The sequence below is a fragment of the Marmota flaviventris genome, chromosome 6 (assembly GCF_047511675.1).
Source record: "Marmota flaviventris isolate mMarFla1 chromosome 6, mMarFla1.hap1, whole genome shotgun sequence".
Lineage (NCBI taxonomy): Eukaryota > Metazoa > Chordata > Mammalia > Rodentia > Sciuridae > Marmota > Marmota flaviventris.
The window spans coordinates 138,597,533-138,620,231 of record NC_092503.1 but is presented as its reverse complement, the minus strand read 5'-3'; the positions used below and the strand labels follow the sequence as shown (position 1 = coordinate 138,620,231).

At 41.1% G+C, this 22,699-nt stretch overlaps 1 protein-coding gene across 1 annotated transcript in view; it reads right to left on the bottom strand.

Annotated features, from left to right (window-relative positions):
• LOC114102627 (testis expressed protein 56) overlaps positions 1 to 20,387 on the bottom strand; it is a 29,360-nt gene extending 8,973 nt beyond the window's left edge. The window contains exons 1-2 of the mRNA XM_027948089.3: positions 20,198 to 20,387; positions 9,634 to 9,832 (exon numbers count right to left, since the gene is read on the bottom strand). Coding sequence (XP_027803890.2) covers positions 9,634 to 9,832; positions 20,198 to 20,387 — 389 coding nt within the window. The remainder of the gene's footprint in view (positions 1 to 9,633; positions 9,833 to 20,197) is intronic.
• Positions 20,388 to 22,699: the final 2,312 nt, after the last annotated feature.

Here is a 22,699-nt window from a genome sequence, read left to right as displayed (position 1 = left end):
AAAAAATAGGAAAAGAACTCAAACTATCAACAAATGGTGCTGGCAAAACTGGAAACCCATATGTAGCAATATAAAATTAAATCCTATCTCTCACCCTGCACAAAACTTAACTCAAAGTGGATCAAAAACAGGCTAGAACAGAGACCCTGCACCAAAGAAGAAACAGTAGACCCAAATCTCTACCAGGTCGGCTTAGAAACTGACTTCCTTAACCAGACTCCTAAAGTGCAAGAAACAAAATCAAGAATCAATAAATGGGATGGAACCAAACTAAAAATCTTTTTCACAGCAAAGGAAACAATAATGTGAAGAGAGACCCTACAGAATGGGAGAAAATCTTTACACCATGCATCTCAGAGCATTAATCTCCACGATATATAAAGATCTCAAAAAAAACAAATAACCCTATCAATAAATGGACTAGGGAATTGAACAGACACTTCTCAGAAGAAGATATACAATCCATCAACAAATATATAAAAAAATATTCAACATAATTATAACATCATCAAAAATAATTTAACCAAGGAGTCAAAGACTTGTACAATCTGGGCACGGTGGCACAGGCCTGTAATCCCAGTGACTCATTAGGCTGAGGCAGGAGGATTGTGAGATCAAAGCCAGCCTCAGCAATTTAGCAAGGCCCTAAGCAACTTAGTGAGACCCTGTAAAGTTCCCCTGGGTTCAATCCCTGGTACAAAAAAAAAAAAAAGTACAGTAAAAACTACAAAATATTGCTTAAAGAAACCACAGAAGACATAATATAAAGTTATTCCATATTCATGGATCATAAGATGAATTGGTATAAAAAATGTAGTCTATACATAGAATGGAAAATATCACCCTTGAAAAAGAAGGAAATTCAGACTCATTCTGTGACATGGATGAACCTTGAAGACATTATGTCAAGTGAAATAGGCACAAAAGGACAAATATGGTCCCACTTATTTAAATAGACATAATAGGCAAGTTCTTAGAATCATAAAATGAAGCCAGAATTAGAAAGGCAGTTGGTATAAAGAGGTAAATCGAGTCAGGTAAGATCAAGGAGGCCAATTTGAGTGAGTCGGGGAAATTGAAGACTGCCCCTTTTGGGGGTGAAATTCTTCAGAGCCCTTCCTCCACCCTATCAAGAATCTGCCCCTGAGCCAACCTGTTGCTAAGGTAACCTGTTGCAGGAATTGCCCCTTCCCTACATTGAGTTGTGAAAGTTGTTAATTAATGATGGATGCTCCATCCTGCCCTTTCCCCTCAGTACACCTGTTTCCCACCCTTTTGGTCATCCCTGGCATTTCCTGGGCCTAGTCACAAATGCAGGGAGAAAGATAATGGGGAAGAGAACAGGAAAACAAAGAAAGCTTAGGACATATAAAAAGGCAGGACACCTCACTTCTTGGGATATCAGGACACCAGCTATGGCCCCCTTCTCCCTCCTGGGAGAAGTTATGTTACCCCTTTTTAAGTAAACCCTGTTTTATATGCTTGCCTTAGCGTGCTGCTCTAATGTTATACTTCAACATGTGAGGGAGCAGGACTCCTCACCCATAAGGCCGCATCCAGAGTGGAATAGCAATCACCAGGTGCTGTAGGGATATGGGAATGGAGTTGTTTGATGGGTACAGAGTTTCAGTTGGGAATAATACAAAATTCTAAAGATAGCTAGTGATGATGGTGACACAACAGTGTGAATGTACTTAATGACACGGAACTGTGACCTTTAAAATGCCTTATATGGCAAATTTTGTGCTATATACATTTTATGTGGTTCACCAATAAGCAAGATGAAGAATTAGTATTTTTCAACAGATTCAGAAAAAGCAATTGACAGGGCTAGGGATATAGCTCAGTTGTGGTAGAATGCTTGCCTTGCATGCACAAGGCCCTGGGTTCTAATCCCCAGCACCACCAAAAAAAAAAAATAAAGAAAAAGAAAAAAGCAATTGACAAAGTTCAACATCTATTCATGATAAAACTCAATCCACACTAGCAACAGTAGGAACTTCCTCAAACTGATAGAGGGATTCTACATTGTACTGACTTGTTCTCTGCCTGGGATTGAGAACAAATCAAGATGCCTGCTTTTATCACTTCTGTTCAACATTGCGCTGGAAATTCGAGCCATTGAATAAGACAAAGAAAATAAAAGGAGTAAAGATTGGAAAGGAAGATGTAAAAACATCCTTTTATTTGCAGATTATATAATTACTTGCATAGAAAAATCCCAGGGAGTCATATAATCCTGCAATCTCACTCGTATTTTTCCAAAAAAATTAAAATCAGGATCTCAAAGAGATACTAGCACACCTTTATTCATTGCTGCACAAGTCACAATAGACAAGATTTAGAAAAAAATATAAAAGTCCACTGGCAGATGAATGGTTAAAGGAATACAATATACAGTCTTTAGAAAGATGGAATTGGGCATGTGTGACATGGACAAATCTTAAGGACATTATGCTAAGTGAAATGAGCCAGTCAGAAAGAGTACATGATTCCACTTATAAGAGGCATCTAAAATAGTCTAATTCATAGATCAGAGTAGAACGGTAGTTATCAGGAGCTGGCAGAAGGATGAATTGGGAAATCAGTGGGCAACCAGTTCAGTCAAGCAAGGTGAATAAGCGCAATACAGGAGGTATACAACATTGTACCTGTTCATCAATAATAATGTACTATGCACCTAAAATTTGTCAAGAGGGTAGACCTCATGTTAATTGTCTTAGCACAATAAAAGAAAAAGGACCTGGGCACAGTGGTGTACACCAGCAGCTTGAGAGGCTGAGGCAGGCAGATCACAAGTTCAAAGCCAGCCTCAGCAACCTAGTGAGACCCTAAGCAACTTAGCGAGAGACCCTGTTTCTGAATAAAATAAAAAAAGGGCTGGGAAGGTTGGTCAGAGGTTGAGTGCCCCTGGGTTCAATTCCTGGTACCCCAAAAGAAAAAGCCCCCTCAAAAAATCTAAAAATAGCTACTAGAACTAATAATTTACAAGTTTGCAGTATACAATAGTAATAAAAATCAATTGTAAACAAACAATAAATGCTGGTGAGGCTGTGGGGATAAAGGACCACTTGTACATTGTTGGTGGGACTGTAAACTAGTATAACCACTCTGGAAAGTAATTTGGAAATTCTCAAAAAACTAGGGATGGAACTATCATATGACCCAGCTATCCCATTCCTACACATTTTCTTTTAAAGATCTAAAATTGGCATACTATAGCAATACATCCACTTCAGAATAATTCACAATAACTAAATTATGGAATCAAGCCAGATGCCCATCAATAGATGAATGGATGAAGAAATTGTTACACACACACACACACAATGGAGCTGTTAAAAATAATAAAATCATGATCACTGGGCATGGTGGCACAGGCCTGTGATCCCAGTGGCTCAAGAGGCTGAAGCAGGAGGATCATGAGTTCAAGGCCAGCCCCAGCAAAAGCAAGGCACCAGGCAAATCAGTGAAACCCTGTCTCTAAATAAAATACAAAATAGGACTGGGGATGTGGCTCAGTGTGTAAGTGCCCTGAGTTCAATCCCCAATACCCCCCCCCAAAAAAAAGGAATGAAATTATGGCATTTGCTGGTAAATGGTTGGAAATGGATAATATTGTGCTAAGTGAATTTAATCAAACCCCAAAACACAAAGGTCTAAAGTCTTCTCTCATATGTGGAAGCTAGAGTGAAATAAAGAAAAGGGGGAGGGAAGGTTAAGATTACATAAAGAACCAATTAAATATAAATTACTAGACAAGCTAAAGGAAATCTAGTAAAGAAAGGAGACAAGGGGCAGGAGGAGGGGGGGAAAGCGGGGATCGTGAACTGAAACCCATATCCGTGCACGTATGAGTTTTTCACGATGAACACAACCACATGTATAACCATGAAGCTCTAATAAAGATCTTATTTTTTTAATTTCCATGTATAGTAGTGTTATAAGACATAAAAACCTAGTAATAAATATATTAATAGATGTCCAAGATGTCTACTTTGAAAAAAACTACAAAGCTTTGTTTAAAGCAATCAAAGACCTAAATGAATGGACAGATATATTCTATCCATGAATTGGAAGACTCTCATTAAGGGGACAATCTCCTCTGTTGATCTACAGATTCAACTCAATTCCAACCAAATCCTAGGTAGACTTTCTAGAAATTGACAGGCTGACTCCACATTTTTATGGAAACACACAGGACCTAGAATATTATCAAAGCCAGTTTTTAAAGCACAAGATCAAAGTTGGATGACTTGCCCTACTTTATTTCAGGACATACTATAAATAAATGTAAGATAGTTTGGTTTTGGCAAAGACATATAGATAAGTGGAGCAAAATAGGGTCCAGAAATATACTCAGATGTGCACATTTTTTTACAAAATTGCCAAGGGAAAGAAAGAAAAAAAAACCTTTTCAAACTAACAGCAGTGAGTGAAAATAACAAACAAAATTTAAAAAGAGCAGCAAGCCATAACAATCAAAGTAAACTCAAAATGGCTAATCAAATTTAAAATGATCGAAGTTCTGAAAGAAAATATAGGAAATCTTTGTGACCTTGGGCCTAGGTGAAGGATTCTCGGAAAATGTACAAACTATAAAAGAAAATGAATTGGTGAGTTGGTCTTCAACAAATTTAACCGTTGTTCTTCAAAAGATACCATGAAAAAGGCAAGAGCAGCCGCCGTGAGGGAGAAAACATTGGCAGTGATTCCATCAGACATAGGGTTTGTATTGAGAATACGTAAAGGACTCCTGCAACTCAGTCATAAGACATAGAAACTTCAAAATAAGTGGATTTCAACCAGCCATTTCACAAAAGATATGAATGGCTGGTAGGAACATGGCGTGTGACTCAACATTTTCAGGAGATGCTGATGTCTCATTTGTGGGCAGGTGTGCAAAGTCTCAGGCATTAACCCAGGACCTGTCTCTAAATTCCAAAAATAATGGCACACTTCCCTGATCAGCCAAATCAGATCCATCCATTCATAAGACCACGTGCAAATTCCTTAGAAGGGCTTCCCAGTACCAGGAGCATCCCTCTCCATACCTGCCTTAATTGCCTGTCACATGGTCACCCAAGGGCCATTTTCTTGCCTCTCCATGTAGAGTGGTTTGCAGTTTCTGCTCCAGGCTTTCTATCCCATCTCTGGAGACAGCATTATTTTTTCAGGTCTTAGTCAGAGAGTCCTTTATTGCTTGTAAAGTTTGTTTCCCTAGAAATTATGACACAACAGGTGCCTTCGTGCACACCTACAGTCCCAGAAACTTGGAGGATGAGGCAGGAGGATCTCGAGTTCAAAGCCAGCCCCAGCAACTTGTGAGGCCCCAAGCAACTCAGCAAGACCCTGTCTCTAAATACAATATTAAAAAGGGCTGGGAATGTGGCCCAGTGGTTAAGTGGCAGTGAGTTCAATTCTCAGTACCTAAAAAAAGCAAACAAAAACCAAACAACAACAACAATACTCTATGACACTAAATTCTAGGGTTTTTTTCTTTGGGTTGGGTTGTTTTTCCCCACTGTGGGTGACCCCTTTTTTCTCATTAATCACTTCAGACTGAAAAACATTTTTTCAAGACTTACTTTCCCTGCAAGCAGTCAGGCAGCTGGCATCTGGCAGATACCTGGTGATTGTCCTTGGAATAATGAAAATGGCAGGCTCTACCCATCACAGGAGAATGACTTTGTCCTCACCTCCTGTTTTGGAAAGCTTCACTTACTCTCATTCCTGGCTGAACACTATCATCACCTGGGAACATTCTAAAATTAGCAGGATCTGGCCTCCACTCCTCAGATGATGGCTCAGGTGGTCTGGGATGGGCCCAGCAGGCACCGGGCAATTCCAATCTGCAGTAAGGCTTCAGAGCCGCTGGAAGGTTAATGGTGAGAATGGCTGCCTCCTCTCAGAGCTCTGAGTGCATCTCCCAAATCAGGTCAGTACCATCTCATCACAAAATTCTTATCCTGAGGCTTCTACTTACTTTGCATCCCAGCATCATTCCCACAGACTGCAGCTGTTTCCAGGAGAACAAGGAAGGGGACAGAAGAGGGAGGTGTGACAGCCGAGGATTGCCCTCTTCCCTCAGGAAATGCACAGTCCCCTGCCGCAGTCTGGCTGCAGCAAAATAACGGGGGGGGCGGGGGGGGGGGTGACGAACAACTTGTGTACATTGATACAGCAGGAGTGGGAGCCGTTTATTGTAGGACAGGAGCAGTATTTATACATTCCACTCGCTGGCGTTACTTCACAAACCACTCCCTCTGGCATTTTGCCAGGCGCCATCCAGACTTGTTTACAGACTCTAACATTTGCCAGGCGCCATCCTGACTTGTTTACAGACTCTAACATTTCTCTGGCAAAATGCCAGGCGCCACCCTGACTTGTTTACAGACTCTAACATTTGCCGGGCGCCATCCTGACTTGTTTGCAGACTCTAACAGTCCCCAATCCTCAGACTTCCCTAGACATTTCTGCTTATGCTATTAATTGCAACCGTGAGCCCATTCTTAGACTGTGCAAAAACAAACAAACAAACAAAAATCCTACTACTTAAGCCCCATTGGAATTCCAAATGCCGAATATGTGGAATATGGTATCCAAGAGGATATGTCTCTATCTGTGTACGTGTATGTACATAGAAACAGTCACCCACCATATGATGACATTTCAGTATGGATGGATGACATATATAATAATGGTCCCAGAAGATGATAATGGAGCTGGGAACTTCCTAGTGATGTTGTACCATTCTAATATTGTAGGGTTTGTGTAAAAGTATAATATATGTAATTATGTGCAGCACATAATAGTTGATAATGTTGCTGGTCTATGTATTTACCTTTATCATTATTTTAGAATGCACTCCTTATTAATAACGTTTGCTGTGAAGCAGTCTCACACATCCTGTGTTTATCACCTATCTTGATGGCATCACATGGAGTGATTGACAAGATCACGTAGGTTTTGGGGGGCACATTCCAGGATGTGTACACAATGACCAGATTGCCTGTGACCTGACACACAATCCTCAGAAGGTATGCCTGTAGTTGAATGACACATGACCATAAATAAAAACAGAATGTGCCAATAAAGATACATATATGGAAAGAAAGGGGAGAAAGGTTTTAAGGAATTGTCTCATGTAACTGTTGGGGCTGTTCATTTGGACAGTTTTAGGATTGGCCAACAGACTGGAAATTCCGGTAGGACTGTATCTTGCAGTATGAAACCCAAAGGCAGCCAGGGGGCACAATCCTTCCCTTCAAGAGGTCTTGGTCTTTTCTCTTAAGGCTCTCAACTGATTGAATGAGGCCTACCCCATTATGCAGGGGCATCTCAAAGCATGCTGATTGAAATGTCAATTTCATCTGAAAAATACCCAAGGCAGGAAAAATCACTTGAGCCCAGAAGTTTGAGCCAGCCTGGTGAGACGCTGTCTCAAAAATAAATAAATAAGCAGCATTTTGTCAGTGAGGTGTACAGATGAACCAAGGGACATTGATGTACATGCCCACATGGGCGAATCAGAGTAAACAGAAATTTAACATGTGCAAATGTGGCTTAGTCCTTGCTCTTGCTCTTCTATATTAGCTGTGCCTCTCCTAGATTCAGTTTCCTTACCATCTCTCAAGGACCAGATAGCTATGCTTTAGAGAATTTACAGCTTTAACAGCCTATGGGTCCTGTCTGGGTTGGAGGAACAAGTAATAAAGGGAGGGGGAGAGAGATATGGGAACCTTTCATTTAGCTACATTAATCAATTGTATTTTAAATTTATCTTGGCAGGGTGTGGTGGCCACATTTGTAATCTCAGTGACACAGGAGGCTGAGGCAGGAGGATCCCAAGTTCAAGGTCATCCTCAGCAACTTAACAAGATCCTGTCTAAAAACAAAAAATTAAAAGGACTGGGGATGTAGCTGAGTGGTGAAGTGCTCCTGGATTCAATCCCCAGTGCAAAAAAAAAAGAAAGAAAGAAAATTCACCTTGTATTAGTTTACAGTAGACTACTTTCAATGTTTTTTTTTTAAAGAGAGAGGGAGAGAGAGAGAGTTTTTTAATATTTATTTTTTAGTTTTCGGCGGACACATCATCTTTGTATGTGGTCCTGAGGATCGAACCTGGGCTGCACGCATACCAGGAGAGCGCGCTACCGCTTGAGCCACATCCCCAGCCCTCAATGTTTTTTTCTTTCTTGAATGTCTACCATGCATCCAGGTGCAGAGCTTAGATGGGGTAGCAAACAATCGTGTCTACACCACAACATGGTAAATGCAATCAAGCTGACTAGTGGTGGGGATGACTAGGAAGGGATGACTGGCTTCAGAGCTGGCTCTAAGTCAGGCTTAATGGCAAGTGTCTATGATGGGCAGAGGGTGGGCAGAATGAATCCTATTGACTACTAACCCTTATCTTCAGTTGCTACCACATTGACTTAATAAAAAAATTGGGGATCTAAACTGAATCCTTTCATGAAACATCCAGTCTTCTCCTGGTCAAGTCTGCATTTGTCACACTTTCCAAAAAAGAAAAAAGAAAAATGAAGCCCTAGAGCCCATAAATATGACATATTGAGCCAATAAATACAGTTTACAAGTAATTATGATTTACATGCAGTATCCAGTAGGGATTTTATAGTATTATAAAACTGAAAGTTGGGATCCCACCAAGTTCTCCAACAGGGATAAATATACCACTGTGTGCAACTCTAGATGCTCAGAAAATCTGTTTACCAGTTGGTGTCCCAGGACTGCCGGCCTTTGTGCCTGCTGATTTATTATTTATCTACAAGGCATAGAATTGAAGGAACTTTGCCAGAAGCCTCCAAGCCTCATGTAGGGTTTGACCCTAAAATTGAAATTGCCAGGAGTTGTGGTCTGAATATGTCCCCCACAGTTCATGTACCGGAACCGTAATTCCCAGTGCAATGGTGTTGAGAGGTGGTGAGAGCTTTAGGAGGTGTTTAGGTAATTAAGAGGAATCAACGCCATTCTGATAGGACTTGCTCAAGTCACATTCTTGCAAGACTGAATTAGTTACTTCAACAGTAAATTGTAGCCAGGAATGGTGGCACATGCCTGTAATCCCAGCATCTTGGGAGGCTAAGACAGGAGGCTGAACTCAGCCTCAGCAACCTAGCAAGTCTCTTGGCAACTTAGTGAGACCCTTGTTGAGAGGCACAGCCGAGTCAGAATGGCCCCCTGGCATTTTGGCATAAGTAATGGTTGCGAGGCGAGCCATTAAGGTGATGCTGGATTGATTCAATTGTATATAGACCCCTGCTGTCCGCCTTGGGCGCCCACTACTTTGGAGTTCTCGCGGGGATCTCCTGGGGAGTTCGTGTTGGTTGGTGAAGTTCCGGTGGAGGGAGTTCCAGTTGGTGTGGTGTGTCGGAGAGGGGCCGCGTGGGTGGTGTTCGGGAGAGTTCCCGGGGAGTGTGCGTGGAGTGCTGTTGGAGTTCAGGCAATAAAGTTTCCTGTTTGAACATACAAGTGCTTTGTGGCGGCTCCGTGATTTGTGCCCAGCCAGACTGCGGCAAATTACATAGAATATTCTATGTCTTATCAACATTAATTCTGAGTATCTCTAAATAAGTCTGCATATTTAGACAAAAAGTGCCCAGCACCTACCTGACAACCACAGTGCTCATCGGAGGCTCTTTTATGTTCCTCCTCCATAAGCAGCACTTCTTCCACCCGTCACTCACATTGTTCATGGCTTTTCTTTGCCATGAGTGCATTCTGCTTGGCTTAGGAGTCAGACTAATCTCTTTCGGCAATTCATGTCTTGCCAAGATCCTTTCTAAACAGGAAAATTCAGATATCTCACCTGGTGATAAGATAAGCATTATTACAACTCCATGTTCCTTTCCATCTTTGCATAGCAAGAGTAACTTAGCATTAAAGTAAGAACGGACACTCATGCCTTCTCATAATCCTTTTCAGCTGTGTCATTTCTTTATTCCAACAATATTGCTGGTGCCATTTAGACCTTAACCTGGTCCTGGACATCAAATGGAAGCACTGTAAATGCAGGAATGAATGACCAAAGCATGAAGGGACTACCATGAATATTGTTGGTTACTTGTGCATGATTCTCAAACTTATGGCAAGTTACCCTACAATTATTATTATCAGAATTCTCATCTTCACTTTTTTTATATTTTTAATTTTTAATATTTATTTTTCAGTTTTCGGCGGATACAACATCTTTGTTTGTATGTGGTGCTGAGGATCGAACCCAGGCCGCACGCATGCCAGGCGAGCGCGCTACCGCTTGAGCCACATCCCCAGCCCTCTCATCTTCACTTTTATTGCATACTTAGAGATGTACATTTTGAAGCCTCTCAGAAGAAATGGGATGAATGCTGACAATACTGTCCAGCTCTTAATTTGGGGCTTCAGATTACTGGTGACTTTGCCTGAGCAAGGGCTACAACATAAGAAATCAACTTAAGGGGCTGGGGATGTGGCTCAAGAGGTAGCACGCTCGCCTGGCATGCGTGTAGCCCGGGTTCGATCCTCATTACCACATACAAACAAAGATGTTGTGTCCGCCGAAAACTAAAAAATAAATATAAAAAAATTCTCTCCTCTCTCTCTCTCTCTCTCTCTCTCTCTTTAAAAAAAAAAAAATAGAAATCAACTTAATAGCATGCCTCATCAGGAAGAACGTGGGAGTGTATTTTATCAATCATTTCTGTTTCTATAAAATTTATTTCTGGCCAAAGATAGACTGGCTTTTCTCACTTTGTTCTAAGCTTGTCATTTTTTGGGTAGGCCAGTGGGAACTGTCTTCCTTCTTGAGACTCAAGGTTTGGACCTTTGCAGCCTACTGCCAGAAATCTCTGGGTGGCCAGAGGTGCAATCATGATGACAGCATGGTAGAACTGCTTTGAGAAGATGAGATCAACACCAGGGGTGTTCGCATCCTATTTGTCAGAAATGGAACAGCACCCTTCCCAGGTCACCCTTCCCAGCTCCACAAGAGGTAGGTGCTCCGGGATGTTCTTCTAGATGATGGTGGATGAACCTAGTGCTTCCCCATTGCTCACTTAGTTTTCAAGAACAATGGCAGAATGGGCTGAGAATGTCACATCCTGAGATAAAGGAGAGCTGGTTGGAACACCCTGGTCTGGCCCAGTCTCCTGTCTATAAACCGGATGTCCTTTAATGCTCTCACCCAATGACTCAAATAGCCAGGGTTATAACACCCAGGGTAGACTGCTTTCCAAGATTCCTCAGCTCTGGTGAGAGTGATAATCACACACAGATAAGACTTTATCCAAATGAGCAGCTTTTCTGAGCTGTCACACCTTATAAGAAATGGGGATCCAGGGAGTGTCTCTGAGAGTTGGGAAGATGTTCCATCAAACATTATAGCTCAGGACCTGTAAGCAAGGGGCTGAAAGAAGCAGCCACAACTACTACTATGGAAATCTGAACACTGTAGGAAGCTATTCATAAGGCTTTGGGATGGACACACTGAAATCCAAGAGAAAAAGACCAGTGTTTTGGTATCTGAGACAGGTGATAATTGGTAGTATAGGATTCCATATTCCCAATGTCACTCCTATCTATCCAGGTGTAATTCAGCTTTCTAGAATTATTTTCTATCTTGCACCAGAATATAATTAAGCATACTGCTTCTTTATCAAGGCAGACTTCCTGAATGAAAAGAAAAAAGAAAAGAAAAGGAAGGGGAAGAGAAGACCAGCTAAGCTGACTACATAGTGTTTTTATTGATAAAAGTTGTCTTATATTGTAGGGTAAACTTCTTATCTCTTCTTCAACTGTAACAATTTGAGAACTAACATCCACTTTGAAGATCACACCTTGAGTAACTCAACGGTCCATTGGAGCAAATTAGAAAATGAGAGAACACTCAAAAATGTTATGCTGGAAGAGAAGCAGACCTCACAGAGATTCAAAGTGAGCCTGCCTAGGAATACGATCAAACTGGTCCAGTTCTCTTTTCTCCGGCTGAACCATGATGGTCCCTCCCATAGCATGATAGTAAGCAGAACCCCACAGTACCATGAATTGGCTCAAAGGATCTTAACTTGGCAGTCTGACTAAATGGTATATTGCTGGGTGAATAGGTTGATCAGTAGAGGCCTCAGAACCACTTCAAATGGGTCAAGCACAGGACAGGAAACTGAGGCTCCTGCTTGGTGGTTTAAGGCCTGGGGGCTAGATAGCCTCTACCTACTGCCTTTAGTGGCAGTACCAGTATCAGGATTTCTTAGTTGAGTTTGATATTTAATTTAATTAATTCAATTCAGGTATTTGATAACATCCACTTAAAATCTATATCTATATACTTTTATATATTTTTTTTTCCTCAAACAAAAATTTTAAATGATTTTCATACATATTCCTATGGTTTTACTGAGCGTTCCCCCAAAGGACCATTTGCAAAGTCTTAGTCCCCAGGGTGGCACTATTGGATGCTGCATATCTTTAAGAGGTCCTTAGGTCATTGGTGGTGTGCCCTTGAAGCCAATTGTGGAACGATGGTCTTTGTCTCTCCCTCTCTTTCTCTCTCCCTCTCCCTCCCCCCTCTCCAGTTGAAAATGTAATAATTTGCTTGCTTCTACATGCACTGCCACCATGATATATTACCATCCACTACCCTCACCAAAACTGAAAAAGTGCAAGTGTCATGTCTTTGAAACTCCAAAACTGTGAGCTTAATAAATCTTTTCTCTTTATTATTTGCCTCAGGTATTTTGTTGTAGTCACATGAAGCTAATACACATATACATATTTTGATATTTTAAAACATCTCAGATACTCTGTAAGTAACTAGGGATAAATGAGAGAAAATGAAAGAGAAGAATATTCAACAAAAATGATAAATTATCATGTTCTCTAGTATGAGTGATTATATTTTAGTACTGTATACCATGATAAGATAAAAACTCAGAACTCACTTTGAACATTTAATTGGGCCATAAGGAAGTGTTCTAGTTTTTCAAATAAAATACAATAAGTATATGATGCTTCAAGAAATTATTTAAAACTGAGGGCACATCTCAATGGTAAAGCCCTTGCCTAGCACGTGTGAGGTCCTGGTTTGATTCTTCACACTACAAAAGACATTATTTGAAGTAGAATAATATTGATCATAAATTTATAGGTGAAGATTTGGAGATATTAGATTATACACTGCTTGAAGGTTTTATTTTTATTTTAAAGCATGAAATTAAGTGCGTGTTGGATGGCTGGATGGATGGGTGGATGGATGGATAATGGATGGATGAAGGATGGTGGATAGATTAGAATCACATTGAATACAAATCAACATTGACAAAGTATATAACCAGTTTACCAAGCCACCATGTAGATATTTATATGTGTTTGTACCAGAAAGTTACTTTGGCACCTAATTGTATTTTCCCATGTACCTAAAATCACAGATTTGACAGTTGCCCCAGGACTACTAGTATCTGAACTGCATATACTTCTGGTAGTCGCCCTGTAGGTCTCCACCAAGGCCACCTACTCTATGGGAACAGCTCTTCCCTACTGCCTCACCTCTCCTAGTATATCCCCACCAACTAGCTAAACAGCTCAGAAAGTATTTGGGGGCAAAAGCAATAAATTAACCAAGAGAAGTAACTTCTTTGGAATTGAAAGCAATGAACAAGCAAAAGCTTAAACTTCCACTTACCTACTTTTCAGTTTGGTACAAGTAAGATATACAAGGAACTGAGTTGCAGAATATATCACACACCATCAAACCAGTAACCATCAATATTGCTCCCCTGTGTGTGGGGTGGGGGGCATCAGGAGGAAGAGCACCACTTGAGGAGACTGTGGATGCAGATGGAAGCTGTTTATGTTTTGGAGACAATTATCTAAACAGCAGTATAACTGAATCCATATAGTATAAAGGACCTTCATTTCTCATTGTTATGATCCAAGTCATTATTTAAAACATAAAAGAAAAACTTGGGTGTTGTGATAGACATTTTCCTCCCTCCCTCCCTTACTCCCTCCCTCCCTCCCTTCCTTCCTTCCTTCCTTCATTTTTGAGTAAGCAGTATAGTCTAATACAGTCATAGCTTCCTTGTGGATGAGGAGGGCTTTGGCAGGGGAAGTAACAAAATCTATTTTTAAGTTTAAAAGAAATTTTTCCCAGAAGCTTTATACACAGTAGCAGTGAGATATCAGAATTCATTACCACATTCATAATATGATGAAGAAGAATATGAGAGATAGGATCATCTCCTTAGAATTGTCTTTCGAGGCAATCATGATACATTTGGAAACTGCATTTTGAAAGTGAAGCAGCCTTGTATAAAGAATTCAGGGCCTCCAAGGCCAATGTGCCCCTGATGGCTGGACCTTGCCTTAGGCCAGATCTTGAAGACACAGAAGTAGAACTCAGAAGAAACCCCTCTTCCCTCAGTGCCAACAACCTCAGCTGTGTCATGCACTTCTTCAAATGGGCTTCCAACCAGAACAAAGGATCAAGATATCAGAACACCTCTGACACGAGGGCACCTCTCAGCAAAATGCCGACCATTTTTACCTGGGAGGAACTACAAGGTGCTAATCACACCAGTGTTGACAGCATCTAAGCTGGGAGACTAACAAAACATAAACATCAGCATACACCTGGAGGATCACTAGAAAATGGAAACCTGCTTGTCCAACCTGACGTAACCACCCACAGCCTTTTCAATGCTAAGTTTCATTTTCTGCCAGGCACGGTAGAGCACACCTGTAATCCCAGTGGCTTGGGAGTCTAACACAGGAAGATTGCAAGTTTGAAGCCAGCCTCAGCAACTTAGTGAGGCCCTAAGGAACAATAGCAAGACCCTAAATAAAATATAGAAATGGGCTGAGGATGTGGCTCATTGGTTAAGGGCCCCTGGGTTTAATCCCTGGTATCAAAAACAAACAAACAAACAAATAAGCAAGCTTCTTTTCACTGCAAATTTACACATGAAAAGACTTCCATCAAAAAAAAAGACTTCCATCAAAATAAATAAAATTAAACAACTTCAAGATGTCTACAGAGTGAAAAGAAAATCCTACTTCATCTTGTCCTGAATTTGATGTCACCTTCCAAAACTTTTTTATTCATTGACATATGTTTTTGTATGTACAAAGTCCAGTTTTATTTTGGCATAAACAGACTCCTGTTGTGCTTCTTTTGCAGCTTGTTTATCAAAACTCTACGTTTTGTAGATGTCTGCCAATCTTTGTTGTGGTTTGAATCTAAAACGTTCCCCTAAAAGCCCATATGTTGAAGGCTTGGTTCCCATTCTGTGGTGCAAATGGGAGGTGGTGGACTCTTTAGAAAGCAGGACCTAGCGGGAGGAAGTTAGGTCACTGGAGGCATGCCCTTGAAAGGGACATTGGGAGCAGGTCCCTTCCTCTCTCCTTCCCTCTTTCTCTCTCTTTCTTCATCTGGCCACCAAGCTCTTCTCCCCACTGCTCTCTTGTGATGCTCTGCCTTACCACAGGACCAAAAACAACAGAACTAACTGACCATGGACTGAAACCTCCAAAACCAAAAGCCAAAATAAACCTTTCTTCCTTATGTTGATTTAGTTAAGGTATTTGTCATAACAACAGAAAGTTAACATAATTTTTTTATCATAGCAACCCTCAGTTTGGATATATTCATTTAATCATTCTGCTACTTAATGAAATTAGGCTGCTCACAAGTTTTCACTGTTATAACAATGGATCAGAGCATATCCATGTCCATGCAGCTGTCTGCACAGGTGTGAACGTGTGTGTGGAACAGTAAGTGGAAGAGGAATGGCTGATTTAAAGAACAAGTCTATGTAACAGAATAGTGTGAATTTTTTTCTGTTATCTCAGTTGTGTCCCAAGGCTCTAAAAAACAAAAAACAAACAACAACAACAAAAAAAATTCACCAGGTGCCAGATATCCTGTACATAAAATGCTTACCTGTCTCCTAAGCATTCTTAAGACACTTGAGGATTTGGTTAGCACTGAGTAGTTGGGTCTTATGAACTACAGCATTTTCCCTTCTCTCCCTGGCTTTAAGAGGTAATTTAAGAGAACTGGGTTGGACTAACTCCCCTAACTCCTGGTGAATTAGTTTTCTAGGACTGTCATAAACTGGGTGCACAAATTGGGTGGCTTAAAACCACAAATTTGTTATCTCACAGTTCAGGAGGCTGGAAATCAGAAACCCAGGTGTCCGAAGGGTCGTGCTTCCTCTGAAACCTCAAGGGGAGATTTTTCTTTGCCTCTTCCTCAATCCTGCTGTTCCCCAGGGATCTTTGGCTTTCCTTGACTATAGATGTTTCACTTTCATCTCTGCCACCACTGTCACATGGCCACCTTCTCCTTGTGAATCTCTTCTCATAGAGACATCAATCATATTGGATTAAGAACCCACTCTGTTCCAAGTTTGACCTCATCTGAACTTAATTAATTACACTTGCACCCTATAAAGACCCCACTTCCAAATGTGGTAATGTTATGGAGTACTCAGGGTTAGGTCTTCAATATATATTCAGCAGGGTAGCGGGGTGTGGCCACAGTTCAACCCCTAACACTTGGAAACATGCGTTGGGGAATGGCTGGGGCCATTTGTGAGCAGCCTAATTTCATTTCATTCAGTAGCAGAATGATTAAATGAATGTATCCAAACAGAGGGCTGCTATGATTAAAAAAAATAATTATTTCTCATTTCCTCTGAGACCAGAGGAAAGGGGGCAGCGTTGGAAGTCAGTTGTATTTTCATCAACTGGATGAAGACATGGGGAAAGGGGGCTTAATTTTTTTTTTAAAGAGAGAGAGAATTTTTAAAATATTTATTTATGTATTTATTTTTAGTTTTTGGTGGACATAACATCTTTATTTCATTTTTATGTGGTGCTGAGGATCGAACCCAGCGCCCTGCGCAGGCCTGGCCTGCGCGCTACCGCTTGAGCCACATCCCCAGCCTAAGGGCTTAAATTTTTTACAAGCCAAATGTAAACCTCCTGGAAAGTAGTTGGCTTGAAACCATGTTGACCAGGATCACAAGAGGGATTCTGTGCAAGGATGAGGAAATCTTAGTTGAAATAGGAGAGACCAGTGCCATAAAAAAGCTGGGAAGGGGGTGGAGCTCTGATTGAGTGTTTGTGCGCCTCCAATGCATGTTGGTATCCTACCCCCAAGTGACTGGTCTTGGGGCTGGGACCTTCCTGATGGGATTAGTGCCCTTAGAAACTAGTTCCTGGAGAGACCCACTGCTTCTACCACTAGGCAAGGGCAGGGCAAGAAGCTGTGGTCTCTTAGCCAGAAAATCCTCAGCAGACACTGAATCTGCTTTGACCTTGGAGGACCCCAGCCTCCAGAATCGTGAGAAATGAATTTCTGTTGTTTAGAAGTCGCCTGGTCTGTGGTATTTTGTTACAAGGGCTGGAACTAGGGCAGGTGGAGATAAAGGAAGGGAAATACTGGCAGAGGCTGTGCAAATAGAACCCAGCAATAGCAACTCACCAAAGAACCCACCCAGATGCCCCAGGAGAGAAAGGAACAGCTTTTCATAGCTGCCACTCAGAGGGCATACATACCAGATCACATCTCTCTCTCTCTCTCTCTCTCTCTCTCTCTCTCTCTCTCTCTCACACACACACACACACACACACACACAGGCACTTAACCACTGAGCCACATCCCCAGGCTCTCTTATTTTTGATTTTGAGACAGGATCTCACTAAGCTGCTCAGAGCCTCACGGAATTGCTAAGAATTTGCAATCCTCCTGCCTCAGCCTCCTGAGCTGCTGGGATCACTACCCCTGGCAGTGATCTGATATTTTGCCAGTCAAGAAAAAGCTTTTTAGTTCCTCTCCTCTCCTACCTTCCACTCTCATTTGTGTCTCCTAACAGAAGCCAGCAAGGGAAGAGTTGGAGCAACAAAAAGAAAAGAAGCCCCCGTACTGCCTCCTCCTGGTTTCCAAACAGGCGCAGACAGGTTTTTAACTGGATGAGAATTTAGTCCTTTGATATTAGAGAAGACTTTTCATTATCAACACGACCAGAAAATCTATGAGATTTTCCTGTAATTTTACCCAAGGCTAAGGGACAAGAAGTTAACACAATGGGTCAAAACAAGTTATGAGAAAGACAATCACCTTCTACCAAGTTCAGTTTCAATAAGCTAATGACATACATTTGAACTTTTGACAAAGACTTTCAAATTATCCTTCAAAAAGCCTGAATCAATTCATAGTATGTGAGGATATTAATTTACCCACAAGTTCATTATGATTTATCATTTTAAATTTGAAAAGTAGGATGCCTAAAACGATCTCCTTGTTATATCTTTTACTTCCTTAAGGACCAGAGAGTTCAAACTTCTTTTCATCTTATTGATTTATGGCTAATCATGCGGATTGCCGATGCAAACATTTATCTATTCTATTAGGATGTTTTTGTTTTTCTTGATGATTTATGTGTTCTTAATGTAATCTGTAATGTGGCCTAGATACCTGGACTGAGGGACTAGAGATTAATCAGAATACAAATAATACAGAATGCCATGTAGTTTAAAAATCATTATGCCAATATCTACCTTACTTCTCTGGTTTGTGTTTGAATCACTGTGGCACCTTCTAATTTTGTCTTCTAAGACTGTAAGGGTTCGGCAAAGCGTCGGAGGAAGAGACCACCAAGGGACCGCGATTCATGCAACAGCAAGTGGGGTTTATTGAGATTCCAGCATGCTGGGGCTCTGTGCTCACTCAAGAAGGGAGAACAGCCCAGAGCCCAGAGCAGGGGCTGAGCACTGCTTAAGTACACTTCTTGGGGAGGGCGGGGACTTTACATACATCACAGTCTCCTTTAACAAATCATCATACACCACGGGAAAATCAAACAATTCCTAAACATGATTAGTTCATTCATTGGCGGGAACAGGTCGGGCGGGGGTGATTGGTTACTCCTAAAGCGGGGTACGCATTCAAACTGATTGGTCCAGGCCCTGCGATGCCTACGTGCAAGGCTACACAGAGCCCTTAAGTTATTAAACAACCAGGCAGTCAGGGGAAATATTTACTGGGCGGTTCCAAGCATTGTCTTAACAGCTACAGGAATTTCAGGTTTTACATGTAGCCTAGGAACTTAACAATACCTGGTCCTTTACATTTTAACTCAGGCCTTGCAGCTTAGAAACTTTACAATGCCCGGTCTTTTATACTTTAACTTCAATTTCTTTTACCCTTACAAGATCATAGGCGGGGCTGGGGATGTGGCTCAAGCGGTGGCGCGCTCGCCTGGCATGCGTGCGGCCCGGGTTCGATTCTCAGCACCACATACAAACAAAGATGTTGTGTCCGCCAAAAACTAAAAAATAAATATTAAAAAAAAAAAAAGATCATAGGCGCAGGTGGCTGCCACCTACCTGTGTCCTCCACTTAGTCATGAGAAATTCAGGAGGTAGACTCCACTCAATTCTCCAAATCAATCAAATTAGCAATGTCCCTGACCAAATTTCAGGAATAGCAGGTCACTCCAAACTGCAAAAAGTCACAGTTAGTAGCTAGGCATGGTGGCACATGCCTATAATCCAAAGTACTCAAGAAGCTGAGGCAGAAGGATTAAGTGAGTTCAGGAATTTAAGGTCAGCCTGGGCAATATAGCCAAGTCCCCATCTCAAAAATAATAATAATGATAAGAAATTGAAGGTTACTTATAATTCCCAGGGGGGAATATCCAGCTTCTTCCATGGCAAGAAGAGGAGAAGGAGGAAACAGAGCAAAGGAACAAAGTTTAAACTCTAACCTTCAACTTGGAAGTTCTCTCACTATTGTAAAGCAAAATCTAAAACATATTTTGTAAATTCAGTGTACTTCCCACCTTGGTCCAATTCCATCTTTCAAACAGATATTCTTTGCCTAAAGTAGAGTGATAAACCAAGTGCCTGTAATCCTAGCAGCTCAGGAGGCTGAGGCAGGAGGATCACAAGTTCAAGGCCAGTCTCAGCAACTTAGCTCAAAATAAAAAATAAAAAGGGCTGGGGATGGGGTTCAGAACCCAGGGGTTCAATCCATAGTACCAAAAAAAAAAAAAAATTGGACAAAACAAAAGGAACTGATCACACCTGCAATGTCAAGGATAAATTCTTACTTGTGGCTAAAAGAAGAGGCAGTTTTACCAAGATGAAGTATGTGCTTACTAATAGAGTTCATGAACACCCTCTACCCACATACATTTTTTTTTATCCTCTTCGCTCTGGTAGGATTGAAGCAGCTCCACAAGATGGTTTGGAAGCAGTTTGTGAAGGTTAGAAAGAGTCTCAAAGGTATGACACAGGACATCAGGCTGGGTATAGTCCTTATGCTCCAGTTTCTCAGGGATGATGATGTTCAAGTCAGAAGGGTTGTTGCTGGCTGTTCCCATGATGGCCCGTGGAGTTACAGAGAAGGACAAATACAAATTGTCAGAGCGTCTGACAATGGTTCTTCCTCCCAGCTTCCCTCCATTCCCAAGAAGAGATGATGGAACTTACTTTTTGCTGATTACTTCACATTCTGAGAGTCACAATGGTCCAGGGACTGACCTAGAACCCTGAGTGCTCATCCTGTACCTTCAAAGCAGAGAAAAGCAGTCAAGTGTCTCAGGGATTTTCTACACAAATGCTAATTTACTTTCTGGATATGGACAAGATCTAAGGGGAAAAAATAGAACCTTCCTAAAGGAAGGGAGGAAAAAGCCAATGTGCATCTCTGTCTGAGGTAATTTTCCCCTCTGGCACTTAGAAGAGGCCTTTCACCCTGTGCAAGGATAATTAAGACTCCACAGACAATCGGAAGGGGGCCCTAAGGAGTGTGATTACATCATCACAATCCTGAGCAGATCTGAGAAAAGAACTTCATGGTCCCAAACCAAGGAAATGTCCAGATTAACACAGGTAAGAGGCCAAACTGTGTCTTATTTTCTGATCCAAATGAACACTGAGGAAGCAAAGTAAACAAATAAAAGTGCTCAACTTTACTGATAAGAAGCCATGGTAGGCCAAAGAGTAAAGGACAGTAGAGAGATTAAATAATCTTGAACACACCACACTTGATTGTGAGCCCTAAGGAAACAGACTCCTTCTGAAGTGAAGGGCAACTTCCTTATGTTGAAAATTAAAAGCTCCGCATTGTTTTAACTTCTAAACTTCTTCATAATAAGACTGAAGGTGGAAGGGCTGCCCACTCTGGCCTAACAGATGCCAAGGGATTGACTGACAGGTTCTCTGCTAACTAAATCTACATCTGTCTCCTGCCTTTTGTCCCATTTGGCTTTCCGTCCCTTGTAAGTTCTCCTGGCCCCTGAGATCTCTGCAGATGTTGGTATGAAACAGAAAAAGTTTCCTCTCTCCTCCTTCAAAGCTGGCTTTGAGTACAACCTATTTTCCTGCCAATTTGACTGACTCCCCAGTATAAAAGCCTAGCCTTTCTTCCCTTACCTGACACAGTAACAGTTTTGTACCATGACACTAAGCAAGTTAGAAGCTTCTAAGAGCTACTCCCCAGTTTGGGACAAAAATGCAAATAACAGGGTTTCTTGGAGCTACTCCCTGATTTCAGGCATGTTCCACCTACAGTGAAGATCCCTGTCATTATGAATCGGCCAAGGAACCACAGTGCAACAGGGTTAGAGTTGGGGAAGATGAGCAGAAATGCCATGGGGAAGCTGCTAATATTGGCCAGCTTTTTACCAAACTTGAAAACCTTCAGCCAGGACTCTAAAATTATCCTGATTGTACCATTCACCATTCACATCCAGAGCGTATATGCCTGTAGTCCCAGCTGCTCAGGAGGCTGAGGCAGGAAAGATCACATGAGCTCAAGAGTTTGAGACCAGCCTGGGCTGTAACACAGTAAGACCTTCATCTCAAAAAAAAAAAAAAAAATCGATTTCTTAATTTCCAAAGACAAGTAAAACTTTTAAAATAAACTAGTTATATTTAAAATATAAACATATTTAATATTTCTTATAGAACTAACAAGAACCACTTGAATGCAATGTGATTCATAATTGTTTGGGTGTTTTGGGACAGAAAAGGGAATTGATGGGGGTAAGAAAGGTAGAATATTCTAGGAGCTGAAAGACATATTGCCATGGTTTTTCTTCCAAGCAAGTTGAGTGTGTTACTCTGGCCCTTATTTTTATAGATATATAAGAACAAAACCATTCAATGTGCTAGGAAATGATCCATTAAAATGTGATCTTTTTACATACCATGTCAATGTTCTTAATCATTGCTGTAAGTCGTTATGGATGGAATGTTTGCAGCTTTCTGGAGCGTGTTGACTGATGCAAAATCATAAGAGCACAATTATTATTTTTTTGAGTGACTTATCAAAACGAAACAAAATAAATGCTGTCAAGGATGCTGAGAAAAGGGTATACATTGTTGGTGGGAGTGTAAATTAGCTCAGTCATTATGGAAAACAGTGAGAGGGTCTCACAAGAAATTAAAAATAGAACTACCATAGAGCCAGCAATTCTACTACTGGGTATATACTGAAAGAAATTAAATCGGTACATTGAAGAGTCACTTGCCCTGACATGGGTATTGCAACTCTATAAATGACAACAGGGATATGGAATCAACCTAAATGCCCATCAATGGATGAATGGATGAAAAAAACAAATGTGGTATAAATATACTCTGGAATACTATTCAGCCATAAATCTACTTATTTGTGTATTTTGTGGTA